The 24,541-nt window shown below is 63.4% G+C and overlaps 3 protein-coding genes across 4 annotated transcripts in view; 2 read left to right on the plus strand and 1 right to left on the minus strand.

Moving 5' to 3' along the window:
- SND1 (staphylococcal nuclease and tudor domain containing 1) overlaps window positions 1-24,541 on the minus strand; it is an 81,453-nt gene that overhangs the window by 53,925 nt on the left and 2,987 nt on the right. The window contains 9 exon segments of the mRNA XM_051773646.1: window positions 8,699-8,812; window positions 14,891-14,981; window positions 15,209-15,315; window positions 15,675-15,833; window positions 16,983-17,074; window positions 17,224-17,384; window positions 18,872-18,950; window positions 21,476-21,596; window positions 22,872-23,021. Coding sequence (XP_051629606.1) covers window positions 8,699-8,812; window positions 14,891-14,981; window positions 15,209-15,315; window positions 15,675-15,833; window positions 16,983-17,074; window positions 17,224-17,384; window positions 18,872-18,950; window positions 21,476-21,596; window positions 22,872-23,021 — 1,074 coding nt within the window.
- On the plus strand, window positions 4,450-8,408 carry LOC127463809 (uncharacterized). The gene is made up of 2 exons (XM_051773719.1): window positions 4,450-7,136; window positions 7,180-8,408. Exons 1-2 carry the CDS (start codon window positions 6,196-6,198, stop codon window positions 7,481-7,483), a joined length of 1,245 nt encoding a protein of 414 aa, XP_051629679.1. The 5' UTR covers window positions 4,450-6,195; the 3' UTR covers window positions 7,484-8,408.
- Window positions 10,530-11,886, plus strand: LOC127463811 (uncharacterized). Of its 2 annotated transcripts, none has more exons than XM_051773728.1 (3): window positions 10,530-10,716; window positions 10,751-10,984; window positions 11,059-11,886. In XM_051773728.1, exons 1-3 carry the CDS (start codon window positions 10,570-10,572, stop codon window positions 11,854-11,856), a joined length of 1,179 nt encoding a protein of 392 aa, XP_051629688.1. In that variant the 5' UTR covers window positions 10,530-10,569; the 3' UTR covers window positions 11,857-11,886. The 2 variants fall into 2 exon arrangements, with proteins under 2 accessions (XP_051629688.1, XP_051629689.1); XM_051773729.1 differs by having other exon boundaries at window positions 10,785-10,984.

Below are 24,541 nucleotides of genomic sequence, written 5' to 3' on the forward strand. Positions count from 1 at the left end.
AGGAGGGAGGAAAGCAGAGCCCTGGCTGTGACCAGCTCCGAGCTGAGGAGCAGGAGGAGGGAGGCAGTGGGGCCAGGACATGAGGAGAATCCTCATCCTGTCCATGTGGGGATAGATCTGCTCCTGTCCCTTCACAGCCCAGGGAGCTGGAGGGGGACCCCATCAGCTGGATGATGCCACCGTGTGCCCCTGCCATGTCTCCAGTGTTACCCCAAACCCCCCGGGATGATCCCTTGTCTCTGGGTAGGATCTGGGGCGATGCCAGGCGATGCCCAGTACCCCATCAGCTGGGGGATGCCACTGTGTGCCCCTGCCACGCCTCCAGCATCCCTTCAGTCAGCCCGAGGCGATCCCACTGGTCAGCAGGCAGGGTCTGGGGCGATGCCAAGCGATGCCCAGGCCATGCTGGGCACTGAACTCCACTCCCGAGCAGAGCACTGCGGGCAGGGCTGGCTCTGGCTCCTCTCCCAGATGGAGAAGCCTCGGAGAGAAGCAAATGAAGCCTTTGCAGAGGTTCATTACACCCCTGAAATCAGGGGCTCGGTTCCCCGGGGCACGAGGGAGCCGTGTGAGCTGGGCAGAGTTCACGGCAGAGCTCAGCACCGGGGCAGGATTGAGGCTCCTCTCTAATTTTGTGCAATTTTCCCATCAGCCGAGGATTCGCAGCAGCTCCCGAGGAGATCAGAAGGTCAGAGCTCCATCCTCCCATCAGCGTTTTCACGCTCGCCCAGCCGAGCGAGAAACATCCGCGGCAGCCAGGGCCGGGGCTGCCCCTTCCTGCTCCACTGCCTCCGGCTGCAGGCACGGATCAAACCTCTGGAGCGGCTCCCAGAGCACACTGGAGCTCCCTGGTTCCACAGTCGTCCTCTGGAATGCGAGCTGGCAGGTGCCTGGATCTTCCTCCGAGCACCAGTGTCAGAACACCAGGCGCTTTTGCTGGGTCAGAGCAATTACAACACTTAGCTGGAAGTTGTTGGGGAAGCACTTTAGCACAGCCTGATCTCGGGGGACGGTTCCTTCCACGGCAGAGCCGGCTCTGCGAGGAGCAGATGGGCTGAGCGGGGCTTCCTCGGGGCGGCGCGGCCCCGGGGGCCTCGTGACACCCCCGCGGCCACGGAGCCGCTGCCTCGTGCAAAAGCTGCTCGGTAATTGCTGGCGAGGTCCTGCCCAGCTCCCCACACCGGCTCCGGGCTGGTCCATCACCAGCCTGGCTTCTGCTCCTCCGCGGCTGCTCCACCGCTCCGGGTTGGACTCTGGCCTTTTTTCGCTGCTGAGCTTCTGCTCTCTGAGCCGTGAGCAATTTCCTGGGATGCCAGCAGCTGTAATCCATACAGGAACCCAACTGTGCCAGCTCACAAATTAATCCAGCCCGGATCAGGCCTTGTACCTGGCCCCGACAGATCCCCCGGGAGCCAGGCCCCGGCTGTGCCGCGCGGTTGCACATTTGCTCGCAGCCGGGGCAGGGACACGCTCCGGAGACAAAGCAGAGCTGTTTTACCAACGGTCTGGATCGCCCCAAACCCCCTACACCCCCTCCCAGCCCAGGATTTAACACCCTGCACCGCCGGGAGCTGCACTGCCGCAGTCCACGCTCGCGGGTTAAACACCGACCGGCTGCTTTTCCATGGTGGGATGACTTTGGGAGAAGGCAGCGCGGAACGGCAGCCGGAGATGCAAGCGAATCACTTTTCCAGGCGCAGCACACGCTGCCCGGAGGGCAGAATCCAGGCTGCAGGAACATGCTGACTGCACACGTCTCCTCCCTGGCAGCGATCGCAGCCCCTATTAAATATTGAGCCAGGAACTCCGGTGCCCCCACTCTCCTCGGCTGCCCCTCTGCTCGGCCGATGCCTCGGATCCACCAGGGCCGTGCCCGAGCGCTCCGAGCGCCGGCCAGGCCGCAATCAGTTCCGTTACACAATCCATGGGTGAGCTGCCATGATCCTTGTAGCTGTAATTTAGCGGAGAGCAGGCACTGATGAGTTCATGGGATTGTTCCTCGTTAATCTTTCATGCTCGCTGAGTGAGGAGCAATTTGTGTAGTACAAACCCTGCTCAACAAACAGGGAGACACGAGCGGCTCCGCGCGGACCCCGCCGGTGATCCGAGCGCTGCATCGCCGGGCACGGCTCGTCCCGGCTGCGTGGCCTCGGATTCAACCCTGGCACGGGGATCCCGACCGGCTGGGAACAACCTGCTGCTGCAGCAGGGACTGTCCTCATTGTGCCCATGGGACTGTGACAGGGTGGAGATCCAGGGGGAGCTGGGCTGAGCTGGGGGATCCCCCGGCTTCTCCGAGGCTCATTTCCTTGGAATGGTTTGGGTGGGGAGGGACCTTAAGGATCGTCCAGTTCCACCTGAACAGGAACACCTTCCGCTAGCCCAGGTTGCTCCAACCCGTCCTTGAACACTTGCAGGGATGGGGCAGTCACAGCATCTGCACCACAACCCCGGGATTTGTGCCGGTGCCCAAACCACTCCGGGGGGCTTTGCAGAGCAAACCGAGCTCCTCCCTGCCCGGATAACGCTCCTTCTCCCAGCACCCCCCTCTGAATTCCCACCCGCCCTGGGGACGCAGCGCCAGCTCCCCTGGCAGGGGCTGTGGCAGCGCCCGCGCTCCCGAGGTGCCAGAAGAGCCTCTGCAGGGACCGGAGGAGCCGCTCGGCGTTCACAGCTCCCATCCAACGGCTGCCAAGCCGTGCAGCCGCCCTCTTCCCAAAACCCAGCTGGCTGCGAAAGCTCCCGGCCGACACCTGCAAACCATCTGTCGAGCCTCACGCGCAGCCACCGCGCGGGACGAGGCACCCACGGCGCCCCGAGCTCTGCCATCGGCACCCCGGGCTGGCACGGAGAGGGGAGAGGCAGCAGCTCATTTCCAGGGATGAAGCAGCTGGGATTGCTAAAAATGGGTGGGATGGGATCTTTCCCGACCAGCTCGATCCCCAGTTCTCACACAGGGTTATAAATCCGACTCAAACAGCCTCCAAACCGGCAGCTCGAGGGGCCAGGCTGCCCTGGACCTCAAGGTCATTCCCTGCCCTTCCTGCCGTGCAGCCCTGGCAGCTCCAGCTCCGGCGGTGCCGGATGGGGCTGGCACTGTGCCAGGCAGGTCCTTTGTACCAAGCGCTTCCAGTGCCATATAAATATCCCAGCAGTCAGTGAGTGACAGGGAAAGGAGCAGAGAAAGTACCCGTGTTTGATGGGGTCGGGGTAAAATACGGTTCTTCCTGAAGTCCCCTGGAGCACAGCGGGATGAGGAGCCACCGTCCATCCCCCACTGCTGGAACAGATCGGCTCCAGATCGGCCACGACATTCCAGGCACACGGAAACCCCCGCCAGGGTTTAAACTGCGGCCCCTCGGGGAGCAGTCGCTCACCACGAGAGGAGCACCGAGGAGAGGAGCACCCCGGCACCGACAGACGGACACGGCCACGGGCATCCTGCCCAGCATCACCCCCTGACACCGAGGCAGGTGGTACCCCTGTGCCGTGGGACCCACATTCCAGCCAGGATGCTGGCTCGGGGCACCCCCCCTGCCCGGCCGACCCCTGGCTGTGAGGGACCCTCGTGCTGCTCCTGCCCTCCAGGATCCCTCACCTGCTCCCAGCCCAGCGCCAGCCAGCAGCTCCCTGCCTTTGGAATCGGATCAGAAAGCCCAGGAACCCGCATGCCAGCTCATATGAGAGCTGGGAAAAAAAATATCCAAGCCCAAATCCATCTGTTCTCCCTCTTTTGAAGCCATTTCCAGCTTCCCTGTGCCTGCAGCTTTTCCCTGCCCCGTGTGGTGCCAGCTCGTGCCAGCTCTGCCGTGAGCTCCCGCCGTGCCCAACACGCTCCCGGCCGACACGAGGCTCAGAGCAGGCACAGCCCCGGGGTCCCCCCACCCCATGTCCCCCCTGGAGGGGGCTGGAGGCACCCAAAGGTACCCGTGACCCCTCCCCAGTGCCCACCACCAGTTGGTGTGGGGCAGGGGGACAGGAAAGAGCCACCATCCGAGAGGAACAGGGAAAACCAGACAGCCCCAGCTCCGTGTTCTCGGATAGCACGTCTGGAAGGTGTCCCAGGGCCATTCCCACTATCCTTGAAGAAATCCCACACCGCCAATGCCAACCTTATCTCCGCGGTGCAGGCGGGAGCCGGGACCGGTGAGTCCCGGAGCAGCGGCACCACCAGGAAAGGAGTACGGGTATCTCCTCTCCCACTCCCATTTCCACTCCTCTCTCCAGCTCCCAGCACTGCCAAGCCCCCTCCCGAGTCCCCTGGCAGCCACAGTGTCCCTGCTCCAGCCGGGGGGACACTGCCCCACTTCCAGCCTTCAAAAGTGCCACCCACCACCAGCAGGCTGCTTTTTTCCCTATTTTTTCCCTTTTAATCAGTATCCATGTGTTTGACTCCCCCTCTCCGAGAGAATTACCAATTAAGATATCAATTTAGATAAATTGGGGGATTGGAGCAGATTTGTGCTGCAATTGCATCAACCCAGCAAATATAGTTGAGGTGGCTGCTGGAGCCTGGAATGTGGCTGCCCAAGGAGGGAGCCTGGGACTAAAACTGGGAGGGGGAAATATCCCAGAGCCTGGAATGTGGCTGCCCAAGGAGGGAGCCTGGGACTAAAACAGGGAGGTGGAAATATCCCAGAGTCTGGAATGTGGCTGCCCAAGGAGGGAGCCTGGGACTAAAACAGGGAGGTGGAATATCCCGAACCCTGGGAAGGGCGGTGACACCAACACCCAGGAAAGCTCCAAGGTGGATCCAACAGGTCGGAGCCCATTGCCTCAGCCCTCCCAGGGGTTGGTTCTTCCTCCCATCCCACGGCACTGTCAGGCTCAGTTCCACCTTTGGATGGATCCAATGCTGGCAAACTGCTCCAGTGGGACTGGATCCGTTACAGAAACAGACCCCAAATCCCAACATGGGGTTTCAGGGCTGAGCAGTGCATGATGCCCGAGTGATGGGCACCACCCGGAGCCATGGAAGGGCTTCCCTGTGCCTGGAGGCGCCTGGATCATCCCAAAAACTGGAACACCCCATGGTCCCAGCTCCAGATGTGGGTGACAGCCTGGCAAGGGTCTCCAGCCATCCCATCAAGAGGTTCCAGCCATCCCAGCGAGGGGTTCCAGCCATCCCAGTGAGGAGTTCCAGCCATCCCATCAAGGGTCTCCAGCCATCCCAGCGAAGGGTTCCAGCCATCCTGAAGAGGGGTTCCAACCATCCCATTGAGGAGTTCCAGTCATCCCAGTGAAGGGTTCCAGCCATCCCAGCGAGGGGTTCCTGTCATCCCAGCAAGGGGTTCCAACCATCCCAGCGAGGAATTCCAGCCATCCTAGCGAGGAGTTCCAACCATCCCAGTGAGAGGTTCCAGCCATCCCAGTGAGAGGTTCCAGCCATCCCAGTGAGAGGTTCCAGCCATCCCAGTGAAGGGTTCCAGCAATCCCATCGAGGGGTTCCAACCATCCAAATGAGGGGTTCCAGCCATCCCAGTGAGAGGTTCCAGTCATCCCATCGAGGAGTTCCAGTCATCCCATCGAGGAGTTCCAGTCATCCCAGCGAGGGGTTCCAGCCATCCAAGTGAGGGGTTCCAGCCATCCCAGTGAGGTACTACAGCCATTCCCACCCACCACAGCAGCAGCCCAGCACCTGGAGCAGGAGGAGATGTGTCTCCACCCCGACCCGTGACGTTCCCGGCAGAGCCGAGCGCTGGGGACGTTCCCGGTTCCCGCTCCCGGGATTCCTCCCGCGCCGGGAGATGAAGGTGAGAGATGAAAGGCTGGAGGATTTCATTACACTCAGTTTTCAGTCTGTCACTTCCCATCTCCTCCATCGGGTGCCGTGGGATCAATTATCGCTCGGCAGGCCGGGATGGAGCTGTGATATCCAGGTGCTGCTGCCGGAGACTGTGGGAATGTGACGGCGGCAGAGCCGGGCCCAGCAAGGGGCTGTGGAGCTGCCAGGACACAGGGGTGGGACTGGTGGGTGAAACCTTCCAGAAGAGCCTGGAATCAACCCTAAATGTACACTTTATATGTTGCCTATTCAGAATGCTATATAGTGTCTATTAGGAATTTTATATATAATATATAAACTTTTCAACTGCTGATGTGGAAGAGGAGGGGTAAAAGCATCACTAATTGCACTCACAGGTAATTAATAACCACATAAGCAGTGTCAGGGATGAAAACACAACGGATCTACAGATGGATAAAACCCCAGAGGGAAATAAAGGGGGTGTAATGGGGGTACCCCCAGGCCAGGGGGCCCAACTCGCTCCTGCAGCCTTGGGGAGACCAAAGAGGGCAGGAGGGCTGGTACCAGTGCCAGGACACAAAACCCCACCAGTTTGGAGTGCCCAAGGCAGAGGCTGGCACAGACAAGGATCCAGGACTGGCTCCGGAGCACCGGCTGCTCCAGCTCTGGGAGGAAAGGGAAGGAGAGGAGGAAAAGGGAAGCAGCTCTTCCTCCACAGCACCACGGACAGCGAGGACTGGGAATCCCACCCCACCGGGGGTCTGGCAGCAGGACCAGGCACCCACAAACCCTGGCTGTGCCCTACAGGCGCAGATGATTCCAAATGCCAATCCCATTCCATAGGAACAGAGATGGACCTGCACAGACCAGAGACTTGGCTGAGATCCAGCAACACCAAGATGCTGGGATGTGACATCAGGGAGCTGGGATGTGACATCAGGGAGCTGGGATGTGACACTGTGGTGCTGGGATGTGACATCAGGGAGCTGGGATGTGACACTGGGGTGCTGGGATGTGACACTGTGGTGCTGGGATGTGACATCGGGGTGCTGGGATGTGACATTGGGGTGCTGGGATGTGACACTGTGGTGCTGGGATGTGACATCAAGATGCTGGGATGTGACATCACGGTACGGGATGTGACACTGGGGTGCTGGGATGTGACACTGTGGTGCTGGGATGTGACATCAGGGTGCTGGGATGTGACACAGTGGTGCTGGGGATCCGCAGCAGGGCCCTGGCCTCGGCGGGGCAGATCCCACGGTCGGGATGCCCCGACAGTTTCCAGCAGCAGAAGCCCCTTTCCCTGTGCCGGGGTTGCACTCGGAGGGTTTTTGCTGGGAGGGTTTTTGCTGGGAAGGTTTTTACTGGGAGGGTTTTTGCTGGGAGGGTTTTTGCTGGGAGGGTTTTTGTTGGGAGGGTTTTGCTGGGAGGGTTTTGCTGGGAGGGTTTTTGCTGGGAGGGTTTTTGCCGGGAGGGTTTTGCCGGGAGGGTTTTTGCGGCTCCAGCAGCAGCACGGCGGGGGGCAGCTCCTCTCCGCAGTCTCCTTGGAGACCGCGACCGCTCCGCAAAGAGATCCCGCTCCTCCCAGCAGTGCCGGGGGGAGCAGGTCCCCCCAGGACCACCCCACGCGGCCCCCCCGTGCCCACCTGCCGCCTGGCTCGTGGCAGCTCCATCCCCACGGTACCGACGCCAGAGGAACAGCGGGAAGAGGCTCATCTGGGAAGTTATTACTGATTCGGCGTGGACAAAACAAGGTGGCACCCTTGGAGGGAGGAATTTCCAAATGCCCGTTCCCAGAGCACGCCGGGGTCAGCCCGGGAGCTGCGGCCGCGGTGCCGTCACCCACCGGCAGGGCCGGGCCAGCCCCGAGCCGGCGGTGCCACCGGGGATGGGAAACAGCCCGGAAAAGGCGGGTTTGGCACAATCCTGGCACAAGCCCCCCTGTGCACGTGGGCGGGAGCCTCCTCGGCATCTCCAGAGGTGCTGGAGAAGGAGGAGGGTTGTGCCAGGAACAAGGCGGGTGCTCGGCCGGGTCCCACAGCCCCGAGCGCATCAACCACTGGGGGGAAGGAATAACAGAGGGAAGGCGGCAGCACGGAGAGAAATCCTGCCCTGAGAGCCCCCGGATGGACCCACATCAGCTGTCACCAGGCAGTGCCCGGTTCCTGTGCCCACACCACTGCCCACAGCCCTGCCCACAGGTACTGGTGGCTCCAGAAAGGCACACAGGCATCACAGTCACATCTCAGCTCCTGGCACGGCACAGGAGCTCTGAGCAGGGTCAAGGGTACTCAGCGTGTGACACAGGGATCAAACCCTCATCCCAGCTCCTGCCACAGCCCCGGAGCTCTGAGCGGGTTCAGGGGACTCAGTGTGTGACACAGGGATCAAACCCTCGTCCCAGCTCCTGGCACACTCAAGGAGACTCAGTGTGTGGCACGGGCATCAGAGCCACATCCCAGCTCCCAGCACAGCACAGGAGCTGTGAAGGGGACTCAGCGTGTGGCACAGGGATCAAACCCTCGTCCCAGCTCCTGGCACAGCACAGCTCTGAGCAGGGTCAAGGGGACTCAACATGCCCGAGCCGAGCTTATCCCGGCCCTTTCATGTCGCTGCCGAGCGCGTGGCTCCGGATCCAACAGCGCCGGCTTGAGAGAGGCTCAAACCAAGCCCGGCAGAGACCAAACTGTGCAGGAACAATGCAGCCTTTTCCAAACACTTCAGTGCCCACAAAGAATCCATCAGACCCTCACGCTGCAGGTCACTGCCAGTCAGCCCCCTCGAGCCGGAGGACACATCACGGTCACGGATGTCGGTGATCGCTGCGGCACTGGGGGTGGGCACAGCCCTCTCCCCATGGCCCCCTCCCCATGGCCCCCTCCCCATGGCCCCCTCCCCACGGCCCCCTCCCCACGGGCCCCTCCCCACTCACGTCCCCACGAGTGTCACCTGCGCGCTGTCCCCCTCCAGCCGTGGGGGTCGGATGCTGGACAGGTGGATGGTTTTGTGGTCCCCAGAGTTGAGCTTCACCACAATGGCATCGGCGTTCAGCACCTGCATCACCTGGGGATGGAGAGGGGCTGTGGTGAGCGCCAGGACTGCGGCACGCCGGGCACACCCAGAGCCAGGTACCGCCCTGGCACTGCCCTGGCACCGGCTCTGGCACCTGACCCACCCCGGCTCGACCCCCATCCTGGGTGGTGGGGGGTCACTGCAGGGAACGTGGCTCACTGGCACTCCCGTGGCGCTGCTCTCCTAGCCCAGGAGCTCAGCACTGCCCAGAGCCCTGCCAGGTCCCTGCGTGGTGACACCGTGCCACACCAGCGTGGCACCAGCTGTGCGTGTCCCGTGCCAGGACTCACCCCCAGGGTTTCATTCCAGAAGCACCATCAGCTCCACACCGGACAATGGACAACACACATGGAGGAGGGAGGGAGCACAGCCCGTGGGGGGGACTCTGCCACCCATGGCCTGGCTGCTGGGTCCCCAAAGGGTCAGGGAGCAAACTCATTATAGTCATAAACCCATGGAATCCTAGAATGGTTTGGGTGGGAAGGAACCTTAAAACCTCACCTGATTTCACCCCCTGCCATGGGCAGGGACACCTTCCACTAGCCCAGGTTGCTCCAAGCCCTGTCCAACCTGGCCTTGGACACTTCCAGGGATCCAGGGGCAGCCACCGCTGCTCTGGGCAACCTGGGCCAGGGTCTCCCCACTCTCCCAGCCAGGAATTAGGCACTGGAAGGGGCTCTCAGGTCTCTCTGGAGCCTTCTCTCCAGGCTGGACACTCACAGCCTGGCTCCAGAGCTGAGGGGGCTGAGGCAAGCAGGTGGAAGGCAGTGGGGCTCACTGGGAATATTAAACACTGCTTTAATATTCCCAGTTTCCATTACCCTCTGCTCTCCAGCCTGGCCGAGTGGAGCCAGCACAGCAGGACAAAGCACCCGGATATTCCCACTGGCAGGGCATGGTCCTTTCCCCTGCCCTGTCCCAGCACAACCCGACTCCCTCCAGTCACACCGGGGCAAAAGGCTCCTGCTGTCGCTCATCCACGTGATCCCAGCCCCACACATCCCCCTGGAGCCCGGGGGAATCGGAGGGAGGAGGGCACAGACTTGCTTCACACGCAGCACTTTTTGCCCCAGCAAGCACATCAGCCCCTCCAAACGTGCTTTGCCAGAGGGAAAACAGGACTAAAGGAATCCAGATTCGAGCAGACACTGCGGATCACCAGGGCACAGCAAACCCCCCGGGGACGGCCCTGCCACGGCCTCGGCCTCTCCCGGCACCCAGATCCTTGATTTCTCCTCGGCACAAGGAGCCCAAAGCCGTTTTCCTGCCAAGTGGAGTAATCAAATCTCATGCTCCAGGGCATCCCCAGCGCTGCCGGCGCGAGGAGGGGGGACCCGGCTTCTCTCCCTTCCCTCACACAAGACTCGGGAAAAGCAAGATGTGCAGCTGAGGCGTCACAGGCAGGGCCGGGCGCGGGGGCACATCCCGCGCTCCATTACACAGCCCCGGCCCCGCTCACAGCTCCTTTGGGCGCGGGCAGGAGGCGGCAGCTCCCGGCACCGCGGCCCTGGCACGGCCCCGCATCCCTGCGGGAACAGCAGCGGGCACTGCCTGAGCCCCTCCAGCCCCGGCACGGCCCCGCATCCCTGCGGGAACAGCAGCGGGCACTGCCTGAGCCCCTCCAGCCCCGGCACGGCCCCGCATCCCTGTGGGAACAGCAGTTCACTGGCTGAGCCCCTCCTGCCCCCGGCGGCCCCTCCCCGGCAGGATGAACTCGCAGGACCCCGCGCCGGGATGACCCGGCTGTGATGGGGCTCTGCAGGACACGGGGTGCAGCAGGAAAGGGATGCAGCAGGAAAGGGATGCAGCAAGTCAAGGGATGCAGCAGGACAAGGGGTGCAGCAGGACAAGGGGTGCAGCAGGACAAGGGGTGCAGCAGGAAAGGGATGCAGCAAGTCAAGGGGTGCAGCAGGACAAGGGGTGCAGCAGGACAAGGGATGCAGCAGGACAAGGGATGCAGCAGGACACGGGGTGCAGCAGGACAAGGGATGCAGCAGGACATGGGGTGCAGCAGGACATGGCAATGGAGCTGGAGCTCCCAACGGATGCCAGTCCCAGGCAGGACAGAGCAGGGTGGCAGCAGCTAAGAGAGACCCCCAGGTGTCCCCCTCTCCTTGGGCATCTGCTCCTTTCCTCTGGGCAGGCACCACAGGGAGGGAAGGAGTGCCCTGTCACCCCTTCCTGGGGACACTGCGGGCAGGGCATGACACTGACAGTGGCCACAGAGCTGGCAGGAGGTGCCCTGTCACCCCTCCCTGGGGACATTGTGGGCAGGGGGTGACACTGACAGTGGCCACAGAGCTGGCAGGAGGTGCCCTGTCACCCCTCCCTGGGGACACTGCGGGCAGGGGGTGACACGGTGTCAGTGGCCACAGAACAGGCGACTCAGCCCCGCACCGGGGGTTGTTTGTCTTCCAGCACTTCCCCAGCCCGCTGCATCCAGCTTCCTTTATCCAATATTTATTGTGGCTTCACCTGCCTCCGAGAGGCCCTTTGATAAAGGGATTGGAGGGATTATTTTTTTAAACCTCTGCAGCTGTTTCTTGCAGAGCCGGCACGTTCCGGCGCTGCTTCCCAATCCCGTGGGACACGGCCCTCACCCAGCCGGGAGCAGGGAGGGGAGGCTGGGGATGCTCCTGAGGGCAGGGGGGCTCCGGCCCCCACTGCCAAACCCCAGCCAGACTGGACCCCCTCATCCCATCCCCGCGCCTCATGGAAAGAACGTCACAGCAGTGCCTTGTCCATATTTATCCTGGAAGACGTTTTTTTCCTTGCTGCAAGAGTTGATCCCAACAAAGTTTCCAATTTTCCACCCCAGGGCTTTGCTCAGCCCCACTACTGGGGAGCACAGAGGGCAGGAGAGCTGGTACCCCTCTCCTGGGGGAGCACCCTCTCCAGGATGCACAGGGAGCATCCCCAAAGCTGGGGGTGACCTCCCACACCCTGACTATGGACAACAGGGACAGTGGCACTTTGGGAGCTGGTGCCCAGTTCCGGGAGAGGGGCAAGTGCTGTCCCCCCTCCCTGCCTCCTGAGGGGTTTTGGCAGGTCTGGTGCTCAGCTCAGCTCAGGAACAGCCCCCGGGTTCGGCCCTGGCATATCCCACCGAGCTCCGCCATGATTTGGCCACGACCAAGGCTCCAAGCAAAGGGAATAAAAACAAAGATGAAAGGACACGGGCACAGCTCACCCCGATCCCCCAGCGCGGGGCAGGACGGGATGCAGAGCCCGGATGCGGCCGAGGGGCTGCCCAGGGAGCCCCCCGGACCCCGAGGGGGCCGATCCTGCCCCGCAGCAGGGAATGGGATGATGCAACCCCCCCGAGCCCCAGCACAAAGCCGTGTTCTAACCAGCTCTGGCAGAGCCTGGCTCCCAGCCTAATGTATTCCACTCTCCGCAGCGCTGTCCCAAATCCCCGCGTGCTCCAAGACAAGCTGACGTAGGGATTTTGGGAGAAAGCCTCCAGCCTCCTCAACATTTTTATGCCTCTGCTTTTCTCCTTGCCACTCACAGGCACCAAATCCACAATCGAGGCCAAGCCTTAATTTCTCCCCAAGCCCACCCCTGCGCTCCCAGCGCCGGCAGCCGACGGCAGCGGGAGCCAAAATTAGCCGGAGCCGATTCGCCGCGGCTGATCAGCGGTGCAAAGACAGGTTGGGATCTTCCTCCTCCTCCTCCTCCTCCCCTCACCAACCCCCTCCAGCAGCTCCTACGTCAGCTCTGCCGCTGCAAACGAGCACCGTCGTGCCGAGCACGGAGGCGGCTTCGGCGCCGGAGCGATTCCTGCCCACCAGCTCCCTGCCCGTCCCCGGGGGCTCAGACCCCTCCACGGGCACGGGGAGGACAGACGGGAGCTCAGGGAGCCCCTGGGGGAAGCCGGGCACGTGCCCAGCTGCGGGTTCAGCTCTGGCCCTCGGAGGCGTGTGGGCATTTGTCCTGATTTTCCCTGTCACTTAAAATTCCGGGGAACGGGAAAACAAACACCCGACCCAAAATTGACACTGCAAACAGCGCGCCCGGGGGGGGGCTGCGGCGCCGGCCCCCGGCCCCCTGATTGGCACAGGCCTGCACAGAGCAGGTTTGAACAGAAAGGCGGAGAAACGCCTTGTCTCCTCCCCGAACAGCAGGACGCGGTGTTCACTGTGCCCGGGGGGCTCCCACTGCCGAGCCAGGGCAGCCAAACCCCGCTGGAGTGGAGCCGGGAGAGCTCCAGACTGGGGGCAGCCCGGCAGAGCGAGGGGCTGTGCCCGGAACTGGGGGGGAATCCTGCCTGCTTTGCTCTGGAACCCACAGCGGGGTCCCCCCTGCACGTCGGGGTTCCCTCCGCTCCGTGGTACCAGGGCTGGATTCCCACCACTCCCAGGGCAATGGTTACCCTGTGGATTGATTCCCACCGCTCCCAGGGGGAGGGCTGCCTGGGAGTGGATTCCCACTGCTCCGAGGGGGACATTCCTCCAACGGGTTGGAGATGCTGCCGAGCTCCAAACCCACCCCAGACACCCCCTTGCCGGGGGCCTCAGGGTGGGACCCTCCCTCCGCAGCCACCCCAGCCCGCACGAGCCATCCAACAAAACAACAGGCATCTGGGAAATGCCAGGAGCATCCAGCCGCCCCCTCCACCAGCTGAGCCGTGACTAACGGCCCCGTGCCGGCTCCTGGCGCGGCTCCGGCGCAGCCGCTGCCAGCGGTGGGATGGCACTGCCCGGCGTGCCAGCGCCGGCACACGGCCGGCCCCGTGCCCACGGGACACCCGCCCGGGCTCCTCTGGCACCGCCATCGCAGCCCCTTGGGAGGGACCCAGCAGGTCCTTATCCCTAGGGATGGGCTCCCGGAGACCCTCAGGGTTTGGTGCTCTGGCCGTGTCCCTGCGCCCTCGGGCTGGCTGAGCAAACCCTTCCCCCTGCCCTGCCTGGGGAAGCCGGTGGGAAGATTTTGGGGAGCTCTGCTCCTGTGCAGCCACACCTGAGCCATCCGAGTTAACACGTGAGCCAGCACCTCCCCAGCCTCATCCCAGCGGACACGAGCCCACAGTGCCACACGGATCAGGATCAGCCCGGTGCTCCACATGGATGAGACCGGACCAGCTGCAAGAGCTCCTGGTTTTGTCCTGCTCGGCAGCTCCAGAGCTCTGCTGTTGCTGCCCCGTTCAATCTCAGGCATTCAGGAGCCCCCCAGGAGGCAGGATCCCATTCAGGAGCCCCCCAGGAGGCAGGATCCCATTCAGGAGTCCCCCAGGAGGCAGGATCCCATTCAGGAGTCCCCCAGGAGGCAGGATCCGAACCTGCGCAGGGACAACGCTGACTTTCCAAGAAATGCGGCTGCTGCACATTCCCATGGAAATTCCAGCCGAAGGGAGCCCGCGGCTGCCGTGCTGGGTGATCCGGCAGCACCATCTAGTGGGGTTGCTCCCTGCATCCTGCCCGGGCCCCGCAGCCCCCACAGCCCCTCACAGCCCAGGTGAGAGGCTCCTCCATCCCACCTGGGATCACCCCCACGCAGCTTCATCCGCCTCCCACATCGGCTGTGCCCTCCCAACCACAACGGGGCAGGAATATCACGGCATCTGCATGCCAGGAACACAGGCAGGGAACACCTCAGGTCCCCACAGAGCCCCCAGCATCACACCAGCACCCCCCAGGAGTGGGGCTCAGCAGCATCTCCAATTCATGGGACAACAATCCCCCCAGGAGCAGTGGGAATCCACTCCCAGGGCAACCATCCCCCTCAGAGCAGTGGGAATCAATCCACAGAGCAACCACCCCCTGGGAGTGGGCTGTGCTGTGACACTGTGCAGGGCAAGAGCATCCCTGTGGCCCCGAGGGCCGGAGCGAGGTGCCAGGGCACCACCAGCCCCTCCCTACGACCCTCAGCCCCTTCCTCCTGCGGCTCCTTCCCTTCTCCTTTCACCTCCTCCCACCCCAGGCGTGCACCCGGCTGGTCGTGCACCACAAACCCTCTGGGGTTTGCCCAAGCCCATGGAGAGGCCGGATCAGGAGCTGGGCACCCGCCCCCCACCCCCAATCCCGGACTGTCCCTCCCCAGCCCCGCCCGGCTCTTCCTGCCGCTCACCTTGGCCACAAACTGCTTGTCCTTCTGATCCAGGTTTGCCGTGGGGGCCACGTAGTCCCTCCAGATCCTCAGTTTGCGCTCTTTGGCGAACCTGCAGGGGAGGGGACAGTGGGACACGGGGGTCCAGCAGGGATGGATGGATGTGCCGGGGGTGACGTTCCCCAGCAAAGCCCAGGCCGGGGCAGCGGAGCTGGAGAGGACTCGCAAGGGGAGATCACGTCAATCCCACCCTGGAGAGCACCGGGTGACCCCCCCAGGCTGGGAAGGCCCCCTGGAGCGGGTGGGAGTGGCCCAGCCCAGCCCCCAGCCCAGCCCCACCTCTCGGCCGCGCGCAGCTTGTCGGCCCCGCGGGTGTACACGGCGATGGACCAGTCCACGCAGCGGGCAAAGCCCTCCTTCAGCAGCAGCTCCGTGATGTTCCCGTTCTGGGGAGGAGGCACAGGGTCAGCACCAGGAGTGTGGGGTTAGATACCCACCCTGTCCCTGCCCCGTTGCGAGGGGGGAGCTCGTGCAGCCCCCTGTGCAGCCCCTTCCACGTCACCGGTCACCAAACCCCTGCGAGGTCTGAACACAGCTCCCAGTGCTAGTGGAGAGCACCCCGGTGACACCCACAGGCCTCAGCTCTCCTCAGATGGACCAGAGTCTCCCACATCCACCAGGAAAGAGCCCACAACCCCCAGTTCCCCATGGGGAGCACCAGGAGCAACCCCCTTTAGCGTCTCCAGCAGCGACGCCTGACAGCTGCCAGGACCCTGCCCCTCCCTGGCCCCCCAGCCCCACTTGCCGGGTGCAGGATGGTGCCCAGGATGTTCTGGTTGTGGCAGCTCTCCAGGACAATCTGCACATCCCTCTGCAGCAGCCGGGACTCCGTGAAGAACTTGGCCTCGGCCGCAAACGGCTCCGGGACCTCGGGAGCGTCGGCCTCGCGCTTGAACGTGGGGCACTGTGGCACAGGGGACAGGCAGGGCATGGGGGACAGGCAGGGCACAGGGGACAGGCAGGGCACGAGGGACAGGCAGGGCATGGGGGACAGGCAGGGCACGGGGGACAGGCAGGGCACGGGGGACAGGCAGGGTACAGGCGACAAGCAGGGCACAGGATGGCCACTAAAACCCCAGAAGGGGACAGGAAACCTCCCTGGGGAGGGGACTGCACTCAGCCCCGTGCTCAGGGTGTAGTTTGGGGGCTGTGATGGGGGTCTGTGTGTCCCGATGCTTCGAGCTGTGTTCCACTGACACAGCCCTGCAACCACCCCAGTAAACACTGCCAGCAGCAAACTGGGATACAGGGACAAGCTCCAGCTCTGGGGTGCTGGGATAAGGACAAGCAGCTGCTGGAGAAAGTCCAGAGGAGGCCCCGGAGCTGCTGCCAGGGCTGGAGCCCCTCTGCTCTGGAGCCAGGCTGGGAGAGCTGGGGGGGTTCCCCTGGAGAAGAGAAGGCTCCAGGGAGAGCTGAGAGCCCCTGGCAGGGCCTAAAGGGGCTCCAGGAGAGCTGGAGAGGGACTGGGGACAAGGCATGGAGGGACAGGACACAGGGAATGGCTTCCCAGTGCCAGAGGGCAGGGATGGATGGGATATTGGGAAGGAATTGCTGGCTGGGAGGGTGGGGAGGCCCTGGTCCAGGTTGCCCAGAGAAGCTGTGGCTGCCCCTGGATCCCTGGAAGTGTCCAAGGCCAGGCTGGAGCAACCTGGGCTGGTGGGAGGTGTCCCTGCCCATGGTAGGGGTGGCACTGGGTGGGCTTTGAGGTTCCTTCCCACTCAAACCATTCCATGAACTCCCAGCATAATCACAACCAGGGTGCCCAACAGCCCAGAGCTCGGGCTCTGCCTGGCCTGGCAGCACAGAGCCAGTCCCCACCCAACCCAAACTGTCCCCATCCCCATGGTGACCCCCAGGGCTGCACCCAGCCCGGTACTGCAGGTGACAAGGATGTCCCTCCATCCCTCCCTCCCTCCCTCCCTCCCTGCTCCCCCCCCCTGAGCTGGGCAGCCGCAGGGACCGGAGCAGCCCCTGCCCTCCTGCCAGGACCTGGAATGCTGGTGACAATCACAGACAGGGAGGGCAGCAGGGCCCTGCCAGGGCCGGGGCTCACCTTGATGCCCGAGAGCATGACGGTGACCAGGTAGTAGTCTGGCAGCAGCAGGGCCCTCACCACGCTGCCGTCCCGCACGTGCTCGATGATGGCTGCGGAGTGAGGCACGGTCGGTCCCGCTGCGCCCGGAGCCAGGGGTGTGGGAACAGCTCCGGGCACGGGTGGCCGGTCCCCGACACCACGGGCAGCAGAGGGGGGAGGACACGGTGCCCCCGTGCCCTCCTGTCCGGTGCCACCTTACCATTGACCGGCTTCTGGTGCAGGGAGTCCACGAAGTGCCGGGGGTTCTCGATGGTGTACTTGAGGTCCCGCACGGTGTGGGACCCCGTGCCCTCGCTCCACATCCCCTTCTTGGCGCTCTTGGCCTGCTCCTCCAGCTCTGCCAGCCGGCTCTGCTCGGGGCTGAGGGCACAGGGACACGGAGTGAGGCTCCCGCGGGGTTTATCCCGGGAACATCCATCTCCCGGGCGCTTTTCCGGGTGGTTCCGTGCTGTGATCGCTCCCAGCCCCACTGCCCGGGTGAGCAGTGACACACCGGGAATCACAGCGGGAATCACAGCGGGAATCACAGCGGGAATCACCCCAGCACCATCCGTGTGGGAGTGGGGGCCGGGAGCACCATCTCCCACACACTGGGGGGACCGAGCCCATGGAAACGTTCCAGAGGCTGCCTTTGAGCGCCACGATGGAGAAGCAGCAGCATTCCCGACCCCCGGCAGGGCAGGGCAGGTTCAGGAGGAGGGACGGCAAACCCGGGCACGTGCTGTGCCAGCCCACGGACCAGCCCAGTCCTGCACACACAGGTGGCCACTGAAGGGCCATCAAAGGGCCACCAAAGCAGCACCTATTCCCTCCCAGTGTCGACACCAGCCCTGCCACGCGTTGTCACAACAAATTCAGGGATATTTAACAGGTTGCCCAGAGAAGCTGTGGCTGCCCCTGGATCCCTGGAAGTGTCCAAGGCCAGGCTGGACAGGGCTTGGAGCAACCTGGGCTAGTGGAAGGTGTCCCTGCCCATGGCAGGGGTGGGGCTGGATGGGCTTTGAGGTCCCTTCAACCCAAACCATCCTGGGATTCCCTGATCCTACAAACAAGGCTGGTCCTGCCCTGGAACTGACCCACACCTCTGGAATGGGATCCCAGGGGCAGGACAAGGGGCAGGAATGTCCCCACCACCTCTGCAGCAGGAATTAAAGGCCCTCAACTCCACACAAGGTGTGACTGTACAGAGACCAAGAGTTCCAGAAGATTCCCTGCTCCGCAGCCCAGGGACACAGCTCTGGCACTTTGGCATCCCAGGAAAGGAGCCAGCCGGGTCCTCCTGCCCAGCCCCTTCCCACACCAACCCCAATGGGACACTGTGACCCTGGGAATGCCCGTGGAACCCAGGCACCACAGGGAGCTGGGCAGCAGGGTCTGGTGCCAGGCCAAAGCTGAGGAACCCAAGGGCTCCATGCCTGGAGAACCTCGGGATGGGAGAACCCTGGGATGGGAGAACCTCGGGATGGGAGCACCTCGGGATGGGAGCACCTCGGGATGGGAGCACCTCGGGAAGGGAGAACCTCGGGAAGGGAGAACCCTGGGATGGGAGAACCCTGGGATGGGAGCACCTCGGGATGGGAGGACCTCGGGATGGGAGAACCTTGGGATGGGAGAACCTCGGGATGGGAGCACCTCGGGATGGGAGAACCTCGGGATGGGAGAACCTCGGGAAGGGAGAACCCTGGGATGGGAGAACCCTGGGATGGGAGTACCTTGGGATGGGAGGACCTCGGGATGGGAGAACCCTGGGATGGGAGCACCTCGGGATGGGAGAACCCTGGGATGGGAGAACCTCGGGATGGGAGCACCTCGGGATGGGAGGACCTCGGGAAGGGAGCCCCACGTACTTGTTGGCCCGGATCCCTTCCCGACGGGAGGCGAGTCCTTCGGCCACCAGGGACTCGGCGATGTTCTCACCACTCGTGTCTGTGGAGAGAGCAGAGCACTCAGGGAGAGCAGCCACTGGCACACAGGGCAGCCCAGAGGGACACGGACCTCAGTCCTGGCAAGCATTCCCAAGGTGATCCCAGGTAGGAAGTTGCTGGAGCAATCCCCAGCTGGAGCCTCACGCAGCTGCCACACAGCTGCCAGGGAAACTGTCACAGTGCTCCCACATTTATAGCATTTAAACCCTGACAAATTTCATCAGGAAACATTTTCTGCCTCATTTCCCCCTCCTCGCCTGCCAGGCTGGGCTGGAACAGGGATGGGGAGGCCCCGGCAGCCGGAGAGGCTGCACAGGGATGAGGCAGCACCACAGAGCCAACAGCAAAACCTTCTCCAGCTTTTTTTTGTCCCAGACTGCGTCTCCAGGGCCTGCCCAGGCTGAAGGGTTGCTCTGGGGGGAAGTGGAGAGCAGCAGCTCTCCAAAATCAAAGGCTGGTCTCAATCCTGGAGGTCTTTTCCAACCTAAAGGACTGTGATTCCAATCCCTGTTTCTCCAGGGGGGATCCCCATCCCAAAGGGCTTCCCAGACCCCCAGCAAGCTGGAAGCTCGGGAATGAATCACAGAATGTCCTGAGCTGGAAAGGACCCACCAGGATCATGAGTCCAACTCCTGGCCCTGCACAGGACACCCCAGGATCCCACCATGTCCCCAAGAGCCTTGTCCAAGCATTCCTTGAGCATGGAGATAACTTTGATGTCCAGGTACCTGTGGTCTCAGGGGACCTGGCAGTTCATAGGGTCCCATTCCCCTTTCCTGCAGCCTGGGGACCACGGGGGTCTCATGTTGCTGTGCTGGAGTGGGACCCCAGGGGGACACAGGAGATGCTGCCTGGAGTGTGCTGGATGTAGGGGCAACGGGAATCCAGCTCTGGAATGTCCTCACAGCAGCCAGGTGCTGGTGGAAAGGGGGTCCAAGCAGGCTATTGCCCACCCTAGCCACATCCAACTGAGCCCTAAATCCTCCAAGGAACAAGCTCCAGCCTCCCAGGGGGCTGTGAGGCCACGGGCACACCCACTGACCCTCTGTGGGGCAGATCTGGGAGCCTCTGCCCCCACCATGGGCCACCTCCTTCCTTCCTGGGCCTCCAGGAAAACCCCACTGCTCCAGCCCTGCTGCTGCCTCAGGAAAAGCCCTGGATGTGGCCACGAGCACAATCCAGCCAGGAGAGCCAACCTCCTGCTCCCACTGTGGGAAAGGCTCCCAAGTGCCACAGCCATGCCAGGAAAGGCCCTGAGTGCCACAGGGAGCATACCTGGAGACCAGGATGCCTCATGGCACCCGCTCACCCTGTCCAGCCCATCCCTGGATGGCAGCAGAGCCCGCAGGGATGTGGGGCCGAGGGCACCCAACCCCCCCAGTCTGTCCCAGGGCTCCGGGGACACCATCCCAAAATTCAGCAGCCCCCAAGCTCCTTCCCTTTGCCCGCTCCTGGTCCTTCCCTCCCCCCCCATCCACAACTAGAGACCCCTGGGCCCCCCATGGGACAGGAGCTGTGCCTGAGCCCTGGCTGTATCCCAAATATCCCACTGAAGGCACATGGGTCACTTGGGGCACCCACTGCCCCAGGAACTGGGAGGACCAGCTGGGTCCTGGTGAGCATTCAGTTCCCAGGAACCCCCCCATGCCGAGATCTCATCCCCCTTCTGCAGTCCTGAGGGAATTCTGAGCAGGAGCAGAGCTGGCAGCAGGAGGTGGTCACCTCCAAGCCTCTCTCCCACCAGCCCGGGCGATGGCTGAGGGGCAACCACAGGGAGTGGGAGCCCCAAAACCCATCCAGGGGAGCTGCTTCCTCTTGGGAATCTCAGCCACAGACAAGCAAGGGATTTATAACAACAAAAAGGACGGAAAAGGGAAACCTGTGGGAATTCACCCGATGCCCGTGTGCCTGGAGCCCCAGAGAGCACGGCCATGCTCCGGCTCTGCACCACGACCAGCACCTGGCACTGCTCCCCTCCCAGAGCTGGGGCCCATGGAAAAGTGGGAATGCATCCTTCCGCTGCCAACAGGGCACCCCAACACCTCCACTGTCCCACTCTGTCCCCCTTGAAGAAGTCACAGGTGGTTTTCCAGCTGGGTTCATGCTAAAGAACCCCCTCAGCTGAGCCAAGGAAGGCTCCTGGGGCAGAGGGAACAGGGCTGGACCTCGCTCCCCTCCAAACGCTGGGTGTTCATGGAAAAGCGATGGAAAAGTGGGAATGCATCCTTCTGCTGGCGGTGCACCCAACCCATGCTCCAGTTGCGTGCCCCAATCCTCCCCTCGCCCTCCCCCAGCCCCCCCAGCTCACCTTTCCCCAGGTACACCATCCCATACTCCCCCCAGCTCACCTTTGCCCAGGTACACCATCCCATACTCCCCTCACCCTCCCCCAGCTCACCTTTGCCCAGGTACACCATCCCATACTCCCCCAGCCCCCCCAGCTCACCTTTGCCCAGGTACACCATCCCATACTCCCCCCAGCTCACCTTTGCCCAGGTACACCATCCCATACTCCCCTCAGCTCACCTTTGCCCAGGTACACCATCCCATACTCCCGGCCCTGCGGGGTCTTGTACTCCACGGTGAAGCAAACCTCCTTCCCGATGAGCTTCTTCCGCAGGAACTCCCGGGCCGGGAAGCCCCAGGGCTGCAGGGGAGGCAGTGCCCGTGAGCAGGAGGGGAACCCAGAGCCCCCCGGGGGCTCCTGCTCTGCTCCACGTGTGCTCCAGGGCTGTGCCAGAGCCCACGAGGAACCGACCCCTCGGGACAAACACCCCCACTCCCCCCGAGGCCTCACGGGGGCATTTCCAGCTGGGCTCGTGCTCCCCAAAAACCCAGCTGAGCCTGGGAGAGCTCCTGGGGCAGCGGGAGCGGGGCTGGAGCCGCTGGGGAAGGAGCAGGGCGGGAGGTGCCCGGCCAGGGGACGGGGGCTCTGCCAGGGGGGCTCTGCCGGGGAGCGGGGCTGTGCCCGGGGAGGGGGGCTCTGTCAGGGGGGCTCTGTCAGGGGAGAGGGGCTCTGCCGGAGGAGAGGGGCTCTGCCAGGGGAGGGGGGCTCTGCCGGCCCCCGTGCCCAGCCCCGGGAAGGCTCCGGGCCCCGGGAGCTCAGCCCCGCTCGAGCAGCGGGTGGGCGGGAGCGCGGGCCGGGGGAGGGAACATGACGTGCTCATAAACAATTAGCGAAGCTGACAGGCGTAATTTTTGAAAAGAGTGACATTTAAAGGCTGTTTGGAAGACAAAACTCCCCAGGGAGAGCAATTAGCTGCCAGCGCTCCACACCACCCCCGGGCTGGCAGGAGGGGGGCCGGGGCCGGCGGGGTGGGGGGCCGGCCCGGGGTCCCTCTGGCACGAACCTGCTGCTCCCGGTCCTGCTGCACCCCCTTCCTGTCCCAAACCAGCACCTCCCGGTCCCAAAGTAACACCCTGCATCCCAAACCAACCCACCAGCGTCCCAAACACCCCCTACGCCCCAAACCAGCCCCCTCAGGTACCAACCAGCCCCTTTGTGCCCCAAACCAACTTGCCACGTCCCAAATCAACCTCCCCATACCCCAAACCAATGTGCCCGCCCCAAATCAACCCCCCGTGCCCCAAACCAACCCCCTCGAGCCCCAAACCAACCCCTTCGTGCCCCCCTCATCCCGTCCCGGGCACGTGTGTGACCACAGAGTGGTGAGGAAGGAGAAATTCACCCCAAAATCCACCCGGGGGGGGCTGGAGCAGGGAAAGGATCGTTTGAAAGGCTGAGTGAAGGGCTGTTCCACCCCGTCCCCCCCAGCATCCCCCATGTCCCCAGGCCAGAGGGACCTGCCCGTGCCCGGGGGCAGCACTTTGGGCAGGGGCAGGGGCAGTGCAGCTGGGGGGGGTGTGCAGCAGCCCGGAGCCCCCCAGCTGAGCCCTGGGGCAGCCCCAGGGCAGCACCCACCTCGTCCGGGGTGTCCTTGGCGTCGGGCTGGCCGGGGGCCCCGCGCCGGGCCAGGTTCCCGGCTCGGATGTTGCTGAGGTTGATCTGGCGCTCGGGGGGGGGCCCCCCCCGGGGCTGCCCCCGCACGATGATGGCACAGCCCGACAGCACCTGCGGGGACAAGGAGGGTCACGGGGGGCCCAGACCCGGCGGGGGCAGCCGGAGGGGGCCGAGAACACGGAGAGGTGATGCTGCATGGACAGACAGAACTGCAGGAGAAGTGATGCTGCATGGACAGACAGAACTCCAGAAGAAGTGATGCTGCATGGACAGACAGAACTGCAGGAGAAGTGATGCTGCATGGACAGACAGAACTGCAGGAGAAGTGATGCTGCATGGACAGACAGAACTGCAGGAGAAGTGATGCTGCATGGACAGACAGAACCCCAGGAGAAGTGATGCTGCACGGACAGACAGAACTGCAGGAGAAGTGATGCTGCATGGACAGACAGAACTCCAGGAGAAGTGATGCTGCATGGACAGACAGAACTGCAGGGATCCATCCCGGGAACTCCACAGGGTCCCACGGCCGGAGAGTCAGAGCTGTCTCAGGTTTCCTGCTTGGAGATGCAGGATGGAGCCAAGGGCCATGTCCTGGGCTCATCCCCAGCAGGAGAGGAGGGATTCTGCCCCTCTCAGGTGAGACCCCCCCCTGCAGAGCTGCCTCCAGCTCTGGGGGCCCCAGGATAAGGATGTGGAGCTGCTGGAGAGAGTCCAGAAGAGGCCCCGGAGCTGCTGCCAGGGCTGGAGCCCCTCTGCCCTGGAGCCAGGCTGGGAGAGCTGGGGGGGGTTCCCCTGGAGAAGAGAAGGCTCCAGGGAGAGCTGAGAGCCCCTGGCAGGGCCTAAAGGGGCTCCAGGAGAGCTGGAGAGGGAGCTGGGACAAGGGATGGAGGGAAAGGACACAGGGAATGGCTTCCCAGTGCCAGAGGGCAGGGCCAGATGGGATATTGGGAAGGAATTCCTGGCTGGGAGGGTGGGGAGGCCCTGGCCCAGGTTGCCCAGAGAAGCTGTGGCTGCCTGGAAGTGTCCAAGGGCAGGTTGGACAGGGCTTGGAGGTGGGAGGTGTCCCTGCCCACGGCAGAGGGGTGGAATGAAATGACCTTTAAGGTCCCTCCCCATCCAAACTATTCCATGATTTTAAAAGATTCACAGCAACATCCCCTTCCCTCCTTTGCAGCACAACCACACACAGGGTGCTCTCAAGAACTCGGAAAATCAGGATTTCACTCCCGTGCTGCCCTGCCGGATGAGCCCAGCCGGGCCATCCCACCTTCCAGGTTTCCTCACGTTCCCCATCCCCACACAGACCCCAGGCCAGCAGTGGCCCAGCCAAGGGCTCAGCCAGGCTCCCAGCCAGGCAGCCCCAGCGTGCCGGGATCTCCCTGTCCCCGCTGGGATCGGCGCTGGCTCCCGGCACGCGGGATTGATGCTGCCAGATCCAGCCCCTGGGTTGGGTTTCAGCGTGTTCCCTGGCCTGCTGCCACCCCAGATCCCCACGGATGCTCGTGGTGCATCCCAAAGCCCTCTGGCTCTGTCCCTGTCACCGGAGCCAGCCCGGCCCCGTGCCAGGGACACCAGCTCACACTGAACCCCTCTGGAACGAGCCCCACTGCGCCCACCCCGAGGGTCTG

This window comes from Manacus candei, unplaced genomic scaffold (assembly GCF_025592945.1).
Source record: "Manacus candei isolate 608988 ecotype Guabito, Panama unplaced genomic scaffold, ASM2559294v1 h1tg000174l, whole genome shotgun sequence".
In the NCBI taxonomy this organism is placed as follows: domain Eukaryota; kingdom Metazoa; phylum Chordata; class Aves; order Passeriformes; family Pipridae; genus Manacus; species Manacus candei.